This window comes from Eucyclogobius newberryi, unplaced genomic scaffold, assembly GCF_026437365.1.
Source record: "Eucyclogobius newberryi isolate DKJ021-1_F unplaced genomic scaffold, fEucNew1.0.hap1 SCAF_2, whole genome shotgun sequence".
NCBI classification, from domain to species: Eukaryota; Metazoa; Chordata; class Actinopteri; order Gobiiformes; family Gobiidae; genus Eucyclogobius; species Eucyclogobius newberryi.
Genome location: NW_027315834.1, coordinates 10697169 through 10720267, shown reverse-complemented (window position 1 = coordinate 10720267; position 23099 = coordinate 10697169). Strand labels below are relative to the sequence as shown.

The 23099-nt window shown below is 40.1% G+C and overlaps 1 protein-coding gene across 2 annotated transcripts in view; it reads left to right on the top strand.

The window, feature by feature from the left end:
• stxbp1a (syntaxin binding protein 1a) overlaps positions 1–22301 on the top strand; it is a 42469-nt gene extending 20168 nt beyond the window's left edge. The window contains exons 8-20 of one of the 2 annotated variants that reach the window (XM_072453443.1): positions 813–897; positions 1597–1727; positions 2362–2469; positions 3273–3333; positions 3535–3600; positions 3671–3751; positions 4664–4802; positions 5219–5328; positions 6088–6189; positions 6829–6914; positions 13113–13267; positions 14618–14747; positions 20462–22301. In XM_072453443.1, the coding sequence (XP_072309544.1) occupies positions 813–897; positions 1597–1727; positions 2362–2469; positions 3273–3333; positions 3535–3600; positions 3671–3751; positions 4664–4802; positions 5219–5328; positions 6088–6189; positions 6829–6914; positions 13113–13267; positions 14618–14727 (1234 nt within the window). In that variant the 3' untranslated portion in view covers positions 14728–14747; positions 20462–22301. The remainder of the gene's footprint in view (positions 1–812; positions 898–1596; positions 1728–2361; positions 2470–3272; positions 3334–3534; positions 3601–3670; positions 3752–4663; positions 4803–5218; positions 5329–6087; positions 6190–6828; positions 6915–13112; positions 13268–14617; positions 14748–20461) is intronic. The other variant, XM_072453444.1, reaches the window with a different exon arrangement.
• The last annotated feature ends 798 nt before the right edge of the window (positions 22302–23099 follow it).

Here is a 23099-nt window from a genome sequence, read left to right as displayed (position 1 = left end):
TAAGTCAGAGGAATACAGCTTGATTATTTATGCTTCAAACGGCACGGTATTAAATTAGAGGAAAACAGAAGAACAAACAATGCAACAAACATAACAATGTTTTAATATTTTAATTCTATTTCACGTTTTTTATAATATAAAATAATGGCACTAAATATTCACAACACAGTTCTCTGATTGGACCGTGTAACAGGGTACGTTTCAAGATATGTTTTAATGCAGGTATTCACTATTCTGTAACTAAATACACAAGTATTCTTCCCAACACTCATTATACACTTATGTTTAACAGTTGCAGAACAGCATAAGTATATTTCTAATACCCTTCAATTTTAGCATAAATGATTCGATTTATTTGATTTAACATTAAATAAACACACACAAAAAAAATAATGAAAATATATAAATTAAATATGACATTGCTTAGTCAATTATCCAGTTGATGGTCTTAATCAACCACAATTTAACTTATTTTATTGATATTGAAGGTTTTAATGGGCCACAGCTGAAAGGAAAAGTGAGTAAATGATTTTGACAAACTAATGTGCTGTTTAGTCCTGTTTTCAGTACAAATTGTTTCTGTCTTTATGAGTTCCCTTGAGATTGTGAATACTTCAAGCTGCTTTTAGTCGACTAAACGATGCACAGGACACGGCTTTAGTTCTACCAAGACAGTCTCTAGTCGACAACCGCCCTAATAATGGAACGTTATGTAGAAAGTTTTATAAGTCATATAACTGAAGCTTACATTGACTTCTATTCGTACTTACTGTATAATATGTAAAGTGTCCTTGTGTCCCACGTGTCCACAGAGACTACAAGGACAATGCAACACTGGCGCAGCTGGTACAGGACAAACTGGACGCTTACAAGGCCGACGACCCCACCATGGGAGAGGTACATTTACACTCAACTTTCTAAATATTACCAAAGGTCCTTTTTGTGCTACGCTGGTCTATAAATCCTGGAAAAAGCCAAACCTGATGTAAAAGTGTGAACAATGTAAATCTTTTTGAAAAGGAGGGACTTTATTTGATTGTATTACATGACCGGATTAATGCTTTTTTAAGTGTAACTAAAGAAGTCAAGTATATTTTCCCCTTAAATAAATGCTTTCTATTCTACTTATTCACCATGATGAGTTTATAGGTGCTTTTTATAACTTTTAGAGACCAGAGTGGAGTTTGGCCACAACCAGTATGCTAACAGTGCAGCTGGTTCTAGAACAATAACAATGCTTTTTATGCTATTAAAAAATGTTTAGCTTTGGAGAAGGCAAACATAGTCTTGTTAGTCTCTAATAAAGAGTAACGCAGTGAAAAAGCAGATGCTGTGACGGCAAAATTTCGACTTTCCCAGTGAAAAAGTACATGAAGTAAACAAGTCAGAACCCGAGGACCCCAAGAATGCATCAATAATTAAATGCAGACAGCACACAGCGGCCTTATTTTGATCCTTGGAGCTGCTTTTATAATATTCTAGGGCCGGACAATTCCAAAAATCGGGTGCAGCCTTTTTTACAGACGTGGAAACATGCCTTTTCTCACAACCGATCCAGTACGAGCTTTACGAGATAGTGTTCTCTGATGTGTGCAGGGTCCGGACAAGGCGCGCTCCCAGCTGATCATCCTGGACCGAGGCTTTGACCCGGTTTCTCCTGTGCTCCATGAACTCACCTTCCAGGCCATGGGCTACGACCTGCTGCCCATCGAGAACGACGTCTACAAGTGAGCAGAATGACACCGCAAGAGACTTTTAGCCATTAGTGCTGGCACAATATTCAAATGTTTATCTCGATACCAGGGAATAGGCTCGATGCTTGATGCAGATTGTATAAAAAACAAAAAAAATTACACAATAGACTGTAATTTTCAACACAAACTAATAATAATTTATTTTTGTTATCCTGTTGTCTTGTATTAGTTCGTTAATGAGATTTTGTTTTCTATTGATCCTTGTTCAAATGAGAATATATTGCAGTTATTATCAGATTTTTGATACTTTTGACAACCTGAGTTACCATTATTGTAGAAGAAATACCAGAATTTAACAGTTATTCGTGATTTTTGACTGACACCACGACCAAACAACTATAAAATTGTACATCACATTTTTTTAAACATTATTACCAGTAACCCATATGACCATTTTTTTACTGTGAAATCAACAAATTTTGCTTCTAAAATTTTCATTATTCGATTTTTTTTGTTCTAATGATCATATTATGACTAAAATGACTGATTAAGCGATATACTGACATCCCTAATCACAGTTTTGGATTGTTTTTCATAATTTATCCAGCTCAGTTAAACAGTTCGATGCACTTTAGAAAACCCTATGTCTGTGTGTTTTGTGCCGCAGATATGACACGAGTGGTATGGGAGACAATCGAGAGAAGGAGGTGCTGCTCCATGAGGACGATGACCTGTGGGTGAGCCTGCGACACAAGCACATCGCTGAAGTGTCCCAGTGAGTATGGCTCTGAGAAACATTATATTTACACTCAATATGCCAAACTGTGGTGCGCGTACACAGTTTTGCTAATCTGAAAACCTCTGCTTAGTCCGAGTCTGGTTGTAGTGCTGGTTTAGTCTGATTTTAGGTTTATTTATTGTCCAAATCTTTTCGTTAGGCTTGGTCAGGACTACTGGAGGAAACCCATCCAGACATGGGGGGAAAACTCCACACAGAAAGGCCTGGTCTGGCAAGAGGCGAGAGTGCTAGCCACTCTGCCACTGTGCAGCTCAGACCCTGTGCACTACTCAGTTAGATCTAGTTTAGAGCAGGTGTTATTTAGAAATGATTTAGAACTGATGTACCAGTGTGATCTAATTAATATCTCAGGGAATACAGGTTTAAATTAGGTTTAGACCCGTTGTAATGATCTATTTTCTGGAGTAGTAAAACACAGAAGTGAAGCTTCTTACAGCTTTAGCCTGGTCCTGAGAGATCCCCATGAGGGCCTCCTGGCCTCAGATACAAGCAGCAGAGCAGCACCTTATGAAGGCTTTGTCTTTGTTCATTTACAGCTTCTAATAAAGCCTCACTTATAGCACTAGATTAATATAATACATAGGAACTGAGGGACCTGAAGTGTTAAGATCTGAGCACCTGCTCTAGCCCAGAGGCCGTGTCAATCCCGTCTGATCCCAAAGCATCTGTGTCCAAGCAACCTAGACTGATCCTGTTTAGACAATAAATTGAACTTGGTTTGTTCCCAGTAAAACGTTTAGTTTGATAACACCACTGACCTCTGTGTGTGACTGTTTCAGGGAGGTGACCCGTCAGCTGAAGGAGTTCTCCGCCAGCAAGAGGATGAACACTGGAGAGAAGGTATGCAGAAGCATGGTGCTACTTTTGTTTGCATCTAAACAAAGTGTCAAGCTGTCATACTTTCTAAGTAAGACCCAAGTGGCAGCTGGGTCAGTATATTCTTGAATACATTTTATCAAGGTTATCTAATATTCACCTTGTATCCTAATACCTTCTACAATTCAGTCATTCTTGTTCTGACGTACGCTCTTGTCTGCTCAGACCACCATGAGAGACCTGTCCCAGATGCTGAAGAAGATGCCTCAGTACCAGAAGGAGCTCAGCAAGGTTAGCCTCGTCCCTGGTTATGAGTTATGGAGCAGTGCAGATGCTAATGCTAAAGCTGATGTGTCCACAGTACTCGACTCACCTGCAGCTGGCTGAGGACTGCATGAAGCACTACCAGGGAACAGTGGACAAGCTGTGCCGCGTCGAACAGGTCAGAGGCACAACGCAATGCTCTGGGAGAAAACACATTCTATCTACAAAACGCTCAGCAAATTGATCGTATTAGTAAAAAGAGATGGTTTAGGAAAGGCCTGTTGTCCACCACTGGAAGTTCACGCAAAAGAGCAAGTATTCGAGCTGAGGCAGAACACAACTGTGTTTAAGGCACCAGGACCTGAACATGATAAAAGTTTATATTCTTATGAGAATGTTTGTATTCCTGGGTCATAATTATAAAACTGTAACGTAATGGGCAGAAAGACTGTAGTGTATTGTATTATTCTATAGAAAATAATAATTATGCACCACAAAATCACTGAATCAATCAATCAATCAATCAATCCAGATTTATGTGTAGAGCACCATTCATGCCGACTGTAACTCAAAGTGCCTTACAACCATTAAAGTACATTCAAACCAATGCACAAAATAACTCACAATACAAAGAATAAAAGCATAAATCAAAGTATATATATCATACTCAGTTGAATATACTGTCAAATGTTTTGAAGCCTTTTTAGAAATATTTATTTAAAAAAAAACTAAGAGCTAATAAAACCAAACTAAATAATATGGAGCAGACAAATGTTTTTTTAGATTGTCTTTTTTGTTTGGTTTGCTCATGTGTAGTTACCATAACATGACGTAGACATTGTACAAGTTCAAACACCACATTAAAATTGGGACTAAACTAGGACTAAACTCGGGTCTATACTTGGACAAGACCAGGGCTAAACCAGGACTATAAATGGACTAAATCAAATCTACATCATAATTAAACTGGGCTCAAACAGGACCAAACAGATACAAGTGTGATCGTACGCTTTACAGTGTTTATTCTCAGTCCTTTTCAGTATTTCCTAAGTTAGATTTGCACATCTCCTCACATGCTGTTGTTCACCAGGACCTGGCCATGGGCACCGACGCCGAGGGCGAAAAGATCAAGGACCCCATGAGAGCCATCGTGCCCATCTTGCTGGACGCTAACGTCACCACGTACGACAAGATCCGCATCATCCTGCTCTACATCTTCCTCAAGAACGGTAACAGCAAACTGCATAAACACAAGCTACACTACAGGCAAAACGACATTTCAACTGGGCCTTTGTAACGTAGATAAAGTTAAGATAAAACCCTGTAAGAGACTAGCCCTAGCCATTATCAATCCAATATTGTAAGAATTTAATTACGGTATACCAAACATGGAACATGAAAGTTTATACAGCAAATTCTATTTTACAAAAGAAATGGTTGTTATTTAGACAACAAACATTCTTTTAATCTTTTAATATTTCAGTATAGTTCTCTTCTCACTTCCACTTCAATAATAAAACTTCTAAATCTAGTGGTTCCTTAGAACGTTTTGACATCACTATCAGTACGTGACTGAAAACATGCCAAATATTTGTACCAGTAATTTACATGAAAAACCTCTATTTGTGTTGTCTGTGTGTTGTAGGCATCACAGAGGAGAACCTGAACAAACTGATCCAGCACGCTCAGATCCCTCCAGAGGACAGCGAGATCATCACCAACATGGCCAACCTCGGCGTGCCCATCATCACAGACGTGAGGACTCAGCACTGCAGCGCACTCTAGTGTTCCTCATGCTACGCTTTAGTCTTATCATACTGTTCTAAAGTTACACTGTCACTGTGGTGTCAAAACCACCTTTGACCAAACAAAATTGGTCGTTAGATCAATGGTTCTCAAACTTTACCACTAAAGAAAAGATGTGTCTTTCAGAGTACCACCAGATCTAAAGCAGGTCTAAACTAGGACTAGTCTTGGTCTAGTCTTGGTCTAAACCAGGTCGAAAATAGGACTATTCTTGGTCAAAACCAGGTCTAAAATAGGTATATTTTTGGTCTGAATTTGGGATTTAATCAGGTCTAAAATAGGATTATTCTTGATCAAAACCAGGTCTAAAATAGTCTATTCTTGGTCTAAATTTTGGCTCTATCATTTCTAAAATGGAACCACTCTTGGTCTAAACTTGGAGTTAACCAGGTCTAAAATCGGATTATTCTTGGTCTAAACTTGGACTCAAGCTGGTCTAAAATAGAACTAAAGCATTGCCACAGTCATTCAAACAGGGCCCAGCCCAAAGAGGGACAAAATGTGAATAAAAAGCCACGCAAACTCTATAACTGCGTGTTCACATACTCCCTGAAGTAAATCACGTACCACAGTTTTAGAACCACATCTAAACGTATCTCCACTGGCCTTCACCAAAAAATAACAGCGCTTCAAAACTTTTAAAGATGACTAGATTAGCCTCACGTACATTCATTATTGACTCATTTCTGCTTGTTGTGCCTTTCTCAGTCGACCCTGCGCAGAGGGAAGAAGATGGACAGGAAGGAGCGAGTGAGTGAGCAGACGTACCAACTGTCGCGCTGGACTCCTGTGGTCAAAGACATCATGGAGGTCAGACCAAACACACGCCTTGTGCTGCCAAACCGCAATACAACAGACAGAGGAGAGGAAATGACGTTTTGGACTAGTTTAGAAGGATTTGTTACACAGTTGACTTCAAAAGTGTGGTTTATTTGGGCGTCAGTGGCTCAGTTGGTAGTGTTATATTAGTCAGATCCCAGCCTCCACAAGCGAATACTGTTTTTGTGTCCTTGGGCAAGACACACAGAATATTAGATCCACTACATTCTAGAACTTTGTATTTGGGTCTCAAAACTCCTGCCATGGACACAGTAAATGGATACCTTTGGAACATACTTGACACAAACCTCACCAACAATCAATGACCGGACTGACATAGAAAAACATTTAAAACAATAAGATTTAATTTGGAAATGGACAAATTTGACAGACTTTGGATCAAATGAGCCTGTTATTTTTATTTATTTTTGGTTTTGTTCCTTTAATTTAGCTATTCGCTGTCTGGTCACGTTCGGTATTGCGCTGTTTTCTGTGTTATATATTCTTGACAAACGATATATAATACATTGAAATTACAGTTCATGTTTGTGGGATATGTTTTGCTTTAAGCTTTGTCCCTCGTGTTCAGGACAGTAAATCTGACAACCGCCTCCTTTCTCCTCCCCACAGGACGCTATTGACGACAAACTGGACACCAAGCACTACCCGTACATCTCCACCCGCTCCTCGGCCTCCTTCAGCACCACGGCTGTCAGGTACAACGCAAAAGATTGTTTGTTTTTTTTATCTTAATCTTGTTTTATCTTTTGAAATACGACCGTTTGCGCATGATTCTGAAGCTATTAGAGAGTGGTTTGGGTATTTTTCCAAACCAGACAGCAGAGAAGCCATTACAGTTACTGCGACGTCGTTTCATCCCTCATTTAGTGTCCAAATTTACAACCTATTTTACCACTCGTGACCTTTGATTTACGGCTGAATTGGTTTTGTGAAATTAGCATGCAGCTGCTCTCGTAAAGGGCACTGCCTGAACACACAAAACATACTACTGCTCATGTACTCAGAGAAGATACTACTGCTCATGTACTCAGAGAAGATACTACTGCTCATGTCCTCAGAGAAGATATTACTGCTCATGTACTCAGAGAAGATACTACTGCTCATGTACTCAGAGAAGATACTACTGCTCATGTACTCAGAGAAGATACTACTGCTCATGTACTCAGAGAAGATACTACTGCTTATGTACTGAGAGAAGATACTACTGCTCATGTACTCAGAGAAGATACTACTGCTCATGTACTCAGAGAAGATACTACTGCTCATGTACTCAGAGAAGATACTACTGCTCATGTCCTCAGAGAAGATACTACTGCTCATGTCCTCAGAGAAGATATTACTGCTCATGTACTCAGAGAAGATACTACTGCTCATGTACTCAGAGAAGATACTACTGCTCATGTACTCAGAGAAGATACTACTGCTCATGTCCTCAGAGAAGATACTACTGCTCATGTACTCAGAGAAGATACTACTGCTTATGTACTCAGAGAAGATACTACTGCTCATGTACTCAGAGAAGATACTACTGCTCATGTACTCAGAGAAGATACTACTGCTCATGTACTCAGAGAAGATACTACTGCTCATGTACTCAGAGAAGATACTACTGCTCATGTACTCAGAGAAGATACTACTGCTCATGTACTCAGAGAAGATACTACTGCTTATGTACTCAGAGAAGATACTACTGCTCATGTACTCAGAGAAGATACTACTGCTCATGTACTCAGAGAAGATACTACTGCTCATGTACTCAGAGAAGATACTACTGCTCATGTACTCAGAGAAGATACTACTGCTCATGTACTCAGAGAAGATACTACTGCTCATGTACTCAGAGAAGATACTACTGCTCATGTACTCAGAGAAGATATTACTGCTCATGTACTGAGAGAAGATACTACTGCTCATGTCCTCAGAGAAGATACTACTGCTCATGTACTCAGAGAAGATACTACTGCTCATGTACTCAGAGAATATACTACTGCTCATGTACTCAGAGAAGATACTACTGCTCATGTACTCAGAGAAGATACTACTGCTCATGTACTCAGAGAATATACTACTGCTCATGTACTCAGAGAAGATACTACTGCTCATGTGCTCAGAGAAGATACTACTGCTCATGTACTCAGAGAAGATACTACTGCTTATGTACTCAGAGAAGATACTACTGCTCATGTACTCAGAGAAGATACTACTGCTCATGTACTCAGAGAAGATACTACTGCTCATGTACTCAGAGAAGATACTACTGCTCATGTACTCAGAGAAGATACTACTGCTCATGTACTCAGAGAAGATACTACTGCTCATGTACTCAGAGAAGATACTACTGCTCATGTACTCAGAGAAGATACTACTGCTCATGTACTCAGAGAAGATATTACTGCTCATGTACTGAGAGAAGATACTACTGCTCATGTCCTCAGAGAAGATACTACTGCTCATGTACTCAGAGAAGATACTACTGCTCATGTACTCAGAGAAGATACTACTGCTCATGTACTCAGAGAAGATACTACTGCTCATGTACTCAGAGAAGATACTACTGCTCATGTGCTCAGAGAAGATACTACTGCTCATGTACTCAGAGAAGATACTACTGCTTATGTACTCAGAGAAGATACTACTGCTCATGTACTCAGAGAAGATACTACTGCTCATGTACTCAGAGAAGATACTACTGCTCATGTACTCAGAGAAGATACTACTGCTCATGTGCTCAGAGAAGATACTACTGCTCATGTGCTCAGAGAAGATACTACTGCTCATGTACTCAGAGAAGATACTACTGCTCATGTACTCAGAGAAGATACTACTGCTCATGTACTCAGAGAAGATATTACTGCTCATGTACTGAGAGAAGATACTACTGCTCATGTACTCAGAGAAGATACTACTGCTCATGTACTCAGAGAAGATACTACTGCTCATGTACTCAGAGAAGATATTACTGCTCATGTACTGAGAGAAGATACTACTGCTCATGTACTCAGAGAAGATACTACTGCTCATGTACTCAGAGAAGATACTACTGCTCATGTACTCAGAGAAGATATTACTGCTCATGTACTGAGAGAAGATACTACTGCTCATGTACTCAGAGAAGATACTACTGCTCATGTACTCAGAGAAGATACTACTGCTCATGTACTCAGAGAAGATATTACTGCTCATGTACTCAGAGAAGATACTACTGCTCATGTACTCAGAGAAGATACTACTGCTCATGTACTCAGAGAAGATACTACTGCTCATGTACTCAGAGAAGATATTACTGCTCATGTACTGAGAGAAGATACTACTGCTCATGTACTCAGAGAAGATACTACTGCTCATGTACTCAGAGAAGATACTACTGCTCATGTACTCAGAGAAGATATTACTGCTCATGTACTGAGAGAAGATACTACTGCTCATGTACTCAGAGAAGATACTACTGCTCATGTACTCAGAGAAGATACTACTGCTTATGTACTCAGAGAAGATACTACTGCTCATGTACTCAGAGAAGATACTACTGCTCATGTACTCAGAGAAGATACTACTGCTCATGTACTCAGAGAAGATACTACTGCTCATGTACTCAGAGAAGATACTACTGCTCATGTACTCAGAGAAGATACTACTGCTCATGTACTCAGAGAAGATACTACTGCTCATGTACTCAGAGAAGATACTACTGCTCATGTGCTCAGAGAAGATACTACTGCTCATGTACTCAGAGAAGATACTACTGCTCATGTACTCAGAGAAGATACTACTGCTCATGTACTCAGAGAAGATACTACTGCTCATGTGCTCAGAGAAGATACTACTGCTCATGTACTCAGAGAAGATACTACTGCTTATGTACTCAGAGAAGATACTACTGCTCATGTACTCAGAGAAGATACTACTGCTCATGTGCTCAGAGAAGATACTACTGCTCATGTACTCAGAGAAGATACTACTGCTCATGTACTCAGAGAAGATACTACTGCTCATGTGCTCAGAGAAGATACTACTGCTCATGTACTCAGAGAAGATACTACTGCTCATGTCCTCAGAGAAGATACTACTGCTCATGTACTCAGAGAAGATACTACTGCTCATGTACTCAGAGAAGATATTTTTGCTCATGTACTGAGAGAAGATACTACTGCTCATGTACTCAGAGAAGATACTACTGCTCATGTACTCAGAGAAGATACTACTGCTCATGTACTCAGAGAAGATATTACTGCTCATGTACTGAGAGAAGATACTACTGCTCATGTACTCAGAGAAGATACTACTGCTCATGTACTCAGAGAAGATACTACTGCTCATGTACTCAGAGAAGATATTACTGCTCATGTACTGAGAGAAGATACTACTGCTCATGTACTCAGAGAAGATACTACTGCTCATGTACTCAGAGAAGATACTACTGCTCATGTACTCAGAGAAGATACTACTGCTCATGTACTCAGAGAAGATATTACTGCTCATGTACTGAGAGAAGATACTACTGCTCATGTACTCAGAGAAGATACTACTGCTCATGTACTCAGAGAAGATACTACTGCTCATGTACTCAGAGAAGATACTACTGCTCATGTACTCAGAGAAGATACTACTGCTCATGTACTCAGAGAAGATACTACTGCTCATGTGCTCAGAGAAGATACTACTGCTCATGTACTCAGAGAAGATACTACTGCTCATGTACTCAGAGAAGATACTACTGCTCATGTACTCAGAGAAGATACTACTGCTCATGTGCTCAGAGAAGATACTACTGCTCATGTACTCAGAGAAGATACTACTGCTCATGTACTCAGAGAAGATACTACTGCTCATGTACTCAGAGAAGATATTTTTGCTCATGTACTGAGAGAAGATACTACTGCTCATGTACTCAGAGAAGATACTACTGCTCATGTACTCAGAGAAGATACTACTGCTCATGTACTCAGAGAAGATATTACTGCTCATGTACTGAGAGAAGATACTACTGCTCATGTACTCAGAGAAGATACTACTGCTCATGTACTCAGAGAAGATACTACTGCTCATGTACTCAGAGAAGATATTACTGCTCATGTACTGAGAGAAGATACTACTGCTCATGTACTCAGAGAAGATACTACTGCTCATGTACTCAGAGAAGATACTACTGCTCATGTACTCAGAGAAGATATTACTGCTCATGTACTGAGAGAAGATACTACTGCTCATGTACTCAGAGAAGATACTACTGCTCATGTACTCAGAGAAGATACTACTGCTCATGTACTCAGAGAAGATACTACTGCTCATGTACTCAGAGAAGATACTACTGCTCATGTACTCAGAGAAGATACTACTGCTCATGTACTCAGAGAAGATACTACTGCTCATGTACTCAGAGAAGATACTACTGCTCATGTGCTCAGAGAAGATACTACTGCTCATGTACTCAGAGAAGATACTACTGCTCATGTACTCAGAGAAGATACTACTGCTCATGTACTCAGAGAAGATACTACTGCTCATGTACTGAATATATTACTGCAGTGTTTGGCGGATGTTCTGAGCAAAGGTTCTGAGCTTAGGTCTAGCGTTGGTGAAATGGGATCAACCGAACAACACAAGCAAATTTAAAGTTCAAAGCAGCAGTTTTGAGGACGCAGTGACTTTGTTTATCCATTACCCACCAATCTAAACTTGGAATGGTAAATATTCTGGACCAGGACCGTAACTAATTGTGACAAGTCGGCTAATGAACATAATTATAGTTGTGTTTTTGATCATTGTAATATTGACTATACAGACTTTAAAACGGTACTATGAAGACAGTTACAATATTAAATCAAAATGTCAAAAAAATAAATATATTTTTTTAAATTTATTTCAGTTATACACTTAATTCATAAATATTCTCTTTCTAGAAGCCTTCTGTCACCATATTTTAACATGTATTTGGTTCTATTTAAACAGTCAACTGCTAAAATATCTGTTTGTTGCAGCTGTATTCTGAACACTATAATGATGTAACAACAGTATCACTAGCTTCAGGCTGTCACTGTTGTGGTGGAGTATTGATCTGATTGGCTGCTGTCGCTGAGTGTTTCCTGTGTGTCATCTGAGGACACATACACAACTTCAGTGCAATGCAAACAGTTATTTTATATCAGCATCTGTTAAGAGCAGATCACCACCAAAGCATGAGCCACCATACAAGTGACGTAAAAAGGCCTTTTTTGAGTTTTTAACCATGTTTTAACATTGTTTCCTTATCAACAATGTTCATGAGGTTGTGTTTAGCTTCATGCACGCTTGTTTCATTCATCATGTTTACGAGGTCGTCTTCTCCGCTCCTTCTCTGATCCTCAGAAAACACAAAAGTAAGAGTAGAGCGCCAAATTCTTCGGTGCTGCTTTTAAGTCATCACTAGATTCGTTCAAAGCAATTCTGCCATCAAATTGTGTTAATTTCAACTGTGGGCTTACATTAGCATATCAGGGCAAGCTAGCTTTGCTTTATTTCCCTATGGTAATTCCCTCTGCTGCCAGTAGATGGAGTTCTTACAGTTATAAATAAATGTATGCTTTCAGTATTATTTTAAGTTCTAAATCATGAGATGCCAAGGCAAAGGTACTCAGGAGCATGTTTAAAGGCTTATGAAAAATAATGCATAATATGTGTCCTTTAATGGTCTGTAATGTCAGACTTAAAGCCCCGCTCCTTCAGCTCACAAGTTCTCCGCCCCAGGCTGTCACACAACTGCACAAATACGTTCATAAGGAAAGTGTCTTGCTCCAGGACACAGCAGAGGAAGGATCAGAACCACCACCATTTCAGCCAGTGCCCTTCACTCTAACGTTGTCACTGTAAGTTCTTCTGGCTGATCGCTTGTCCCTCCTATCCGTGCTTTCCCGCAGTGCTCGGTACGGCCACTGGCACAAGAACAAGACCCCCGGCGAGTACCGCACCGGGCCGCGCGTCATGGTCTTCATCATCGGCGGCGCGTCCTTCAGCGAGATGCGTTGTGCCTACGAGGTCACACAGGCCAACGGCAAGTGGGAGGCCATTATCGGTGAGTCGAGCGGGAAAGGAGGCGGGAAGACACGACTTAAGGCTGAGTTAGCGCTCGGATGCTGATATTAGCGCCTAAATTGTACCTTGTTTTCGATATGATAGATGATTTGCGAGTCTTAACTGTAGGTTTTGTTACCAATGCTAGTTCAAATTGCCTTCGACAACTCTGAAAGTGAGTATTTACTGTATATCAGTGACATTCGAAACAGAACATTTAATTCAAAGAGTATTTTTTATAGTTTGAGCGTAGCCTGGGTGAGTCAGAATTTAGTTTTCCTCAGCTACCCATTATTATATTAATTTTAAAGGTGTTATATCTGAAAAACAGAGCTAGTTCAGCTTGCAGCAGTTCAAACTTATTCCACACTTAGTTAACGTGTTCCAAGAATCCGAATGATAGTTTACAAACGCGTTTTACAACTTTCAGAAGTGAGAGCGGACTATTAGCAAGTACTGGACTTCCTGCTTCTCTGATGATAAAAACGCTTTATAATTAGAGCCGGCCAGCACACAGTGGTCTCATTTTGAACCCACGAGCTGCTGGGCAAAACAAATTCTTCTTCTTCTACTGTATGACACGAAAATACAATTAGGATACAGCCCCTTTAATGCTAGGATAATCTAGCCAAAAAAAGCGAGCAAATTCAACATTAGAACTACTTGTATTTAATTTTGAATGTATTTGATTGAGTCCAGCGTGTTTGCATTATGTTAAACCAGTTGTTGATGTAAAGTCCCTGTGTGTCTCTGTGCTAACGCTTGGCCAGTCCTCGTGGTTTAACTGGACTCTGTTGCTTCTGCCGATGTCTCTAAACCAACTATTGTCTTTGAATTTCAGTGACGACGTGTCTCTGTTTCTGTACAACTCGGTGAATGTTTGTGTGTGCGACCAGACACGGAGAAGTGTGGGCTTTTGTCAATCACAGTTCGTTTTACACATGGGACAGTAAGATGGACCCATAGTTTATACCAGGTTATTTATCCCTCAATAAAAAATCTGTTGATCAAGCAAAACATTCACGGAAACATTAATGCGAGGCAAAATACAATGGAAAGTATGTGAGATCAGATCCACTGTAATTATATTTTTGTGGCTGAAATGACTAAATAATTTGTACAAATCTATGTTTTACTCCATTGTAGTCGGTTTTAGAAGCACACATTGATTTCCGGACACCACACTGCCCCCTGTCTGTGTGCGTATGTCTGTGTGCGTCTGTGTGCGTCTGTGTGTGTCTGTGTGTGTCTGTGTGGAGTATTAGACAGTGCTGGGCGGTGGGCGGTGGTCCGCGTGGGGAGGGGCTCGTGCTGACAGACCAGTGGTGAAGCCGGCTCTGTTCCTCCACAGGTTCTACCCATTTGCTCACTCCCACCAAATTCTTATCGGACCTGCAGCACCCCGACTTCCGAGAGTCCACTAGGGTGTCCTTTGAGGAAACAGACGCCTCGGCCGAGTGAGGCAGAGGCACACACACAAAGTAAAGGCAGCCGCCTGAAGCCCTGTGACCCAGCACCAGGGCTTCTCTTCTATAGCAACACTGTTTGTGCTCCACCCCTGTGCCCTGGGGATGGACCCCCGCCCCAAACAGACCTGCAGCCTCCTGTCTCCTGTCCTGTCTTTACGCAGGCCAGGCTGATTTGGACATTTGAATATTACATTCCTTTAAGAGGTTTGATCAAGTAAGAAAGTAAAATGATAATCAAATTGTGAAACAAACAAATGGATAAATACACCAACATGGGTCCTGATAAAGGCCTGTGTCTAAAACATACAATCTAAAACAGAGAAAACATCGGCTTCTGAATCATCTATTATGTGATTTTTACATCATATACTTGCCTATTCCACAAGTGGAATTTGCCAGTATTTTTATCTAAAAAATACAACAAGTACTCAGGAACTATGAGTTAGCTCAGCTTGTGACATTATTAGTAATTGTCATATTTTTAGCTCCAAATCAAAGCCGACAGGAGGTGCATCTGCGAGGCTTGTGTGTGGCGGTCCATCCCTGCCTCATTTATCTGCTAGGTGCATTAAACCTGCCCAAGCCCTTTGAGCCTAACCTGGTTTAATGTGCCCCTGAGATCCATCCTCAGAGCTGTGGTAACACTTACAGAGGCGTGTCGGGCCGGCCCTCGTGTCGGTGAGGAGTTCTGTGGATTTATCACTGTGTTCTGTGCTCACCTGTCGGCAGGGAGACTACAGCCATGCCAACTGTTTTAGGTTGTACAGGTTATGGTCAGGGTAATGTCACTCCCAGACCCTAACCCGTGAACGACACTGCCCCCTGGTGTTTCTCTGCTGTAACTGTCTCTCTGCTGACACTAAGGCTGTAGCCCTGCTCCGCCTGATATGCTTTAGCACCAACTAAACAACGCCCAACCCAGCAGACCCCTCCCACTAATCCCCCTCTGCCAATCGTAACATGTGCCTCTAATATTAACGCCACACATTACAACATTCCATGCATTATAACATGAAACAATGTACGATGCTAAGGCTAGATTACAATAAAGTCAATAGCTAGATAAGATAAGATTGTGCTTTTACAACAGGGTGACTTTCTATTGTAAGGATGTATCATGTTTGATGCATTAGATTAGGTTTTTTTTGGCGTTCTTTTACAATATGTTTTTACATGATAAGTTATTTTAGTTTTATCATGAAACATAATATGCCAAATTAGTATCACATAGAATCATGGCCATATCTTGTAACAGTAACTTGTGAAAAAACTATTTGGAAACAAGTGTATGCATATTTCAAAAAAAATAAAAAAACTAACTCAACAAAACAAAAATACATTAGAGTTAAGGGAGAAAACATATGCGTCTATTATGTAGTACAAACTTAACAATAAATCATGAAAATGTGACCAAAGTATATCAGTAAAGCCGGGTGTCCACTGCACCATTTTGCCCGTCTGTGATGAGAGAACTTGCTATGGCAGCATAAAACATAATAAAGAATATTGATAATAGTCAAAGTAGTATGAAATCTTCAATTACAAAATGATTGAGCAGTGGAAACCAGGCTTTAGTTGTAAAAACTTGACCATATTTTGTAAAAACATAACAGTAACTTGTGAAAATGTGGCAGTACCTTGCAACAAAAACATTTTATAGTGCTTTTCTTACATCTTAAATCTTAAGATCTTTGTTGTAAAAAATAAAATTCTTCATAAATGTGACCATATTTTGTTAAAAAAAATGTAATAATAGTAAAATTCATACTCAGTTGGCTGTGAAAGACCTTTCGTGAAACTTATCAGACACATTTACGTTCCTACACACACCATCCTACACGTATCTGCTAAAGCGATATCGTTCTAAACCGGCCTGGTGTCCTGGTTTCTCAGTAGCAATCGTCACTCTGAGCAGTATGGCTGAGCACACAGCATACTGCCACGTGTACGCAGCACTTTGTGAGCAGTCATCTCTGACAGAACTAGTCTTTTCCTTTGGTTCTGCTCCGTCGGACTGAGCAAAACCCTGTGGTGTGAAACTGTTGTGTTTCACAAAGCTGCCTGTTTGTAGCAGGAGAGAAGTGGACAAGCCTCTCCTGTTGGCCTGTGAAGATCCCACTGACAACAGAAAGTAGAGGACACAAACCTACCTACTCAAATATGAGTCGTGTCATAATGCATATTCCACTAGCTTTGATAACAGCATAATTACAATCACAGTAACTTTGCAGTAAAGAAGCAGATTACTTCTAACAGCCATATTTTACACACGGTTGGTCAAATCTGCCAATATTCCGAAAGCGATTTTAACTGAAACCGTTGGCACATTGAAGTAATCCCTCATTTGTCCAGGAGAGGTTAACAGTAGACAAGGTTTTAAACGTTATTTTAGACCTTTTGACTTCCATCCGTATGACATTTTCACTCGTTTATACTCTCACAGCTTGCGTGGTTAAGTTCTGTTGAGGTCTGGCCACCTTCTCCTCAGAGCAGCATTTGATCTATATCTGATTTAGTTTCTGGCAAGGTCTTACGAGGCTGTTGTAGACTGAGGGGAGGTTGAGAGTGTTCCGTTGGCGAGGCAAAACAACCATTGCACAAAAGACAATGTCAATGTGTCAACACAGAAGGCACTTAAATCCTGGTTTACAATGGGCTGTGCAGCTTCATCTAAAAGCCACAACTCACAAGTTTGAAGACATTAAGGACATTTTGAGGAGGGAAGAAGTGCTTGTTTGAAAGAGGAGTGAAGGAGGCAATGTTCGTTAAGGAATAGGAATGGTGGTCGAATATACAACCTCCCCTCAGTCTATAACAGCCTCACAAGACCTTGACAGAAATAAAATCAGTCAGAACGCTAATGAGGTTTTTCAGCTGTGAAGAGGTGTGACCAGACCTCAATAAGCCTTAGCAGCCCAAACTGTCAGAGTGAAATATCAGACTTTCACCATCAGATTGAAAATTACTTTTGGATGGAAGTCAAAACGTCTTGATTCAAAAGCAGCGTCCATATGACTACTTTTAAAACCTTTTCTACAATGAGTATCGTTCAAAATGGTTTCACATTTTGAAAATCACTAGCGTAAATTGTATTCGATTCAACTTTTGAGTAGCATTTCTCAATTGTAATCTACAGTACGCTCAAGATTCTACAATTACACACTGGAAAAGTTTTCAATAATGATATTTTGGATATGTTGGAGACATTTCGTGATACTGCAAATAGAGCTCAGGTTGACCCAAAATGTCACTTCTGGGTTTCTACACCTGAGTTTCTTGGGCGTCCTCTCTTTTTCCTGTCAGTGGTTGACCTGAATCTCATTCCCCATGCCTCTGTAACCAACTGCGATGGGCTTTCCGCTTCCCCTTTAAGCCTAACTACTACTAATACTTCTCCTACTACTGCTCCCAATACTAACGTCTCAATGGAAACATGCAGCTTTGTCCGAGAAACAAACCCTGTGTCTGATCTCTATTGTTTTGTTGAGTGTGTTGAACAGGTCTGAAGAGGACTAAAGCCAACTGAATCTTATTTCCCATTAACCCCCCCAAAAAATCAGTTGGCATTACTCCGAACCAGCACCTTTCAAATGTCTCTTGTCATAAATGTGTCTTCAGCTGTCTCTGTCATCCTTTTGTTTACTTTTGATTTATTTTACAATGAAATTGTTATTATTTTTCTAGCGAGCACAAATGTTTCACACAATATGCACCATCTTACTGCTAAGTTGTCTCTGCTTGCATGTGCTCTGTTGCTGACACCTGATTGGTTGTCGTACAATAGCACACAGATCATAATTGGAGTAAGACAAAGCTCATCATCATCACTGCTGCTGCATTTATCCCATAGTGTTTTTAGCACTGCGTTCATAACATCGTCATGACCAGAAAAAGACTCATATTGGGATCCTGTAAGTGTTTACGACAAGAACAGACACGTTTGAAAAAGAAAAGGTCAAACTATGATTCTGAAAACAGACTGAAACGTCCCTTTTTCATATGTATGTCGTTAGCTCACTCTGTGCAAACCTGACGACATTTTGAATTGGACACGTTTTGCGCACCAGCTTCAGCACATTCAGATTCACAGACTTTCTCCTCGTGTTCTTCGGAGAAAAGTGAGTTCTTCAGGGGTCAATGGTGCAATGAACAAAAGTCAGGGGTCCTTAAAGGTATTGTAGTTTAAAAAAAAGAAGAGAGGAGGTCCGACGCACTCCGACATTAAGTTAAATATCCTTTATTGTGTTAGGGACAGACCAATCACAGACCTTCATCAGGGCATAAATGCTGACCGCAGTAATAGTAATTTAACACAACAAATAAACAACAATCAAGACTTGGAGCTTCTTGGAAAGCAATAGAAGTAGTCAAAAATATACAGTATGTTGTAATAATAGAACATATTAAAACACTGCAGGCTATGAGCACATTTATCACTAGTACTAAGTTGGATTGATTACCTTTCTTTCCTTCAGGTGTTTCTGAGTCCGTTTGTTGAGGAAATGAATTGTTGTGGACGAGTTGGAAGTGTCCTTTATCTCCTCCTACTGTTAGCAAAGAAGCTAGCTAAGCTCAGTCTGAATGACAACAGAGAAACCACAGACATATATTAGTACATTAGACACACTATATATTAGTTATTGTGGCAGTCGATGCTGGTGCTAGCGATCACTTAGCATCTCAGCTAAGTCCGGTATGATTTGAAGGACTCCGGAGCCAGTCCCCTGTATCTCTTTCCTAAAGCGGTTAGCATTAGCCTGTTATGTACTAAGAGGGTTTAGGCTGGTATCATCGACTGCATTTGGGTCAAAGCCCAAATCACTGATGAGTGTGTAAATCTTTTTCCGTTTTATTTTAGATATTTATTAGCATGTTAAACTAGCATCTGTGCTAAAGGCTAACTAACTTTAAACCTGGTTAAGATTCTAGTGACTCTAAACATGTTCTTTTACATGTTAGTGGTAAGGAAACCAGATAGATGACATGAATATCACGTAAACATTTGATATACTATAATATGTGGCCTGGCTTCACCTTTCATTTGAATGTGAAGGAACGTTCGATGTGACACAACTCCAGGAGCATCCGCCAAATGATCGAGTCCGAGCAACGGGCAGAGACAGAGAATTTATGAAACAGAAAGAAAGTACTTAAAGTGTAAAGTACCGTATAAAGTGAAAGTGTGTATGACAGGTTTTTACGTTTATCTAATTTCGACTTTATCTTGTGTATTTGTACCTCTTGCACATATAAATTATAGTTTTACACCAATCGAGTAGGTATTTGTGGAGACGTTGAAAAATCTGTAGTGACATCACACTCATTCCAGTCAAAATGTATGCAGAATTTACACAAATAAACTACTGACTGTATTTTAGTTCAATGAGTCGTCCAACCTGTCATGGGCACTTTAATTTGAGCTAAAACATTGCTCCGCGGGACAAAAGTTAGCCAAAAGAAGGCAAAGAAACACATTGTATCCGTTACACCGCGTTAAAGGTGATTTTTCAACTAAAAACCTCCATTCTCGCTTAGAACCGGACTGGACTACACCACCATTCCCATTTGTCACTTTAAAAACCACAAACCATCCTCACTGATTCACACCCATCGCCGCTGTAGCCTACATTAGAGCTGAAAACACATTTATTACATCCATTGACCGTAACAATTGCTGTATCTCGCCGCAAAGAGCCGAGCTAACGCTGTGCTTTCTCTGTGCCCAGGATCCACCCACATCTTCACCCCCACCTGCCTCCTGGAGCAGCTCAAGGCCATGAACAAACCAGACGAGGAAGTGGCCAGCTAAAAAAAAAACACACCGTCCAATCACCGCTCTCCTCCTCGGCTTAACCCCGCCCTCACACACACACACACACACACACACACGAAAGCCCGCACCACGTTTCCCCTCCCCTTTGTTAACCGTGTATGCATCCTGCTCGAGAAGTAAAAAGTCGTCATAACTGTAGAGCATTAAAAAAATGAAATAAAATAAAAAGATATATATATGTTGTATCAAAGAATTGCAAGTAAAATGGATGCAACTGTACGAGGCCATTGAAAACTAACGTACCAAATTCTCCTTTCCGTTGTGACCTTTTCGCAGAGACTCTGGGGGGGGCGTGGAAAGAGACGTTTGAGAGTTCGATGTTGTTGTAAAATATATCATATCGAAAGAAAACATGCAATACATTCATATATGAGTCTATATTTCATGCGAGAAGACCCCCGATCCGCCCCCTTCCCCCGCCCTTCCCCGTTGAGGTGTTTTATCCAGTAGCATGCTTGGAATCGTTTGGACTGTTGCCGTGTTCGTGTGTCCGGATGTCATGGGAAATGCAAAAGTTTTAAGTCTGTCGAAAATACCCACTGAAAAATGTGTGTTTCCAGCGTTTATTGTTATATGCAATTTTAGCGGACGACAAAACGTTGTTCGAATAGTCCCCAAAGCGAATTCAGGAATCGAGAAATTGATCGCAACTTTAGCTTTTTAGTTGTAGTTGTAGGTGACGTCGCGCTGCAAAAAGAGAGAAGTTGGTTAAATTTGAGCGTACTTGTTCAGCCTAGAATGCTCAAAGTATTTACCACTCGTGAGACGGTTTGGCTGGTTGTTTATAGTACGTTTTTGTCGTTTCGTAATTGAAAGCAAACTTGTCGGCCGGCGGAGTGGGAAATCTGCACTGAAAAACATCAACTTTCTCACGCCCATGCTGACGTTTTAGCTTTAAATGACAAAAAATACGGTTCATTGACGTATCAACCAGCCATTCCCCTTTTTATTCTTGCACAGCGTCGATCGAGCTGAAACGGGACAAACTGTGTGTGTGCGACGCTCCCGAAACATCCAATTTCAGTGGATTTATTTTACAAAACGCTCGACTTTAATCGGCAGCCAACCGGGCGCTGTAAAGTCATGACTGTATAGTATTGTTGCCTATTTTTCCGTTGTAAAAAACCTTCGAATTTATCGTTGAAAGGCCCGTGCTTGCTGATCGTAAAAGGGCCGCCATATTTCCGACTTTCTTTCACCGCTTCAGTGTCGTGCGTGTCATTCGTTGCCGTTTTAGCGTCTCGATGTTTGACTGGTGACTTTTCGGACTGTGAAGTAGTGATATTTTCCTTTAAATAAATGAAGATTAAAAAAAAGCTCACGTGAAGCTAATATGTTTGTGACGTAGCTGTAGCTTAGTTTATGAAAAATATAAACGTCTTTCTTTGTTCCCTCTGGTGAAACGTAGAACCCGACCCAACAACGGCGAATGGCTTTAGCGAAAAATAACATTTTACTTTTCCCCCCCGGCCAAAACAAGTTGTACTTTTGCACTATTATTATGCGTTTTCTGTGATGCGAACGCTTGAGTTGTGTTGATTTTTTTCTATGATTTGCTGTATGTTGTTACAGGGCTGACTCCAAACACTGGGTTTATAAAGATTATTTATGAGAGTCGAATATGGTCCGGCTCAGCTCTTTTGGGTTGTATGTTTGCGAGTGTTGAAGCACAAACAATACTTCCATGTGTACTTTATGTATAAGGCTGTCAATAAATTGGCTTCCATAATGAACTCACTGGCTCTGCTCTATATGACATTGTTTTATTACTTTAACGTAACAGCGGTGGAGTAAACGGACAGAAACGGGAGCAATTACTGAAGTGAAAGTATTGATGTGTACTTTGGGGGTAAAAAGGTTAAAGTATTTAACAGATTTTGAGAACTATTAAAGCGTCAAATGTGGTGATTTTGGTAAAAAAAAAAAAAATGCTTAAAGGAAGTGTCTTTTGTGTATATTTTGGTCAAATTCCGGGCTTTAACTCTTTAATTTAAATATTTTTAGGCAGGAGGAAGTCACCATTTCCATTTCAAACCCGAGAAAAAAAGACTTAACTTTTCGGTGGAGCGATAGAACAGATATGCACTCTCAGATGTAGTAAAGTAAAACGTATGTAAAACTTTTGTCTTTTGAATGAATTACATCTGGGACACACATTTTATGTCAAACATTTATTTTTTTTAATAATTATTTATTTTATAATTATTTATTATTTAAATATTATTATTTTTGTCTGTGTTTGCAGTTTTTTTTATTTGATTTTGAATAATGAAAAAAATTAAAATATATAAATGGATGTTGCAATTATTTACAACTATTTTGAAAGGAAAATTAAGTAATTTCAACTCAATTGGTAGCTGTGTCTCAGACCACATGACCCTGACCTGTGGAGTGCCCCAAGGGTCAGTCCTGGGTCCCCTTCTGTTCAACCTCTACATGCTGCCGTTAGGTCAGTTGATACGCAGTGAAAATGTGTCCTATCACAATGATGCAGACGACACTCAGATCTATGTTTCACTATCGGCAGGTGA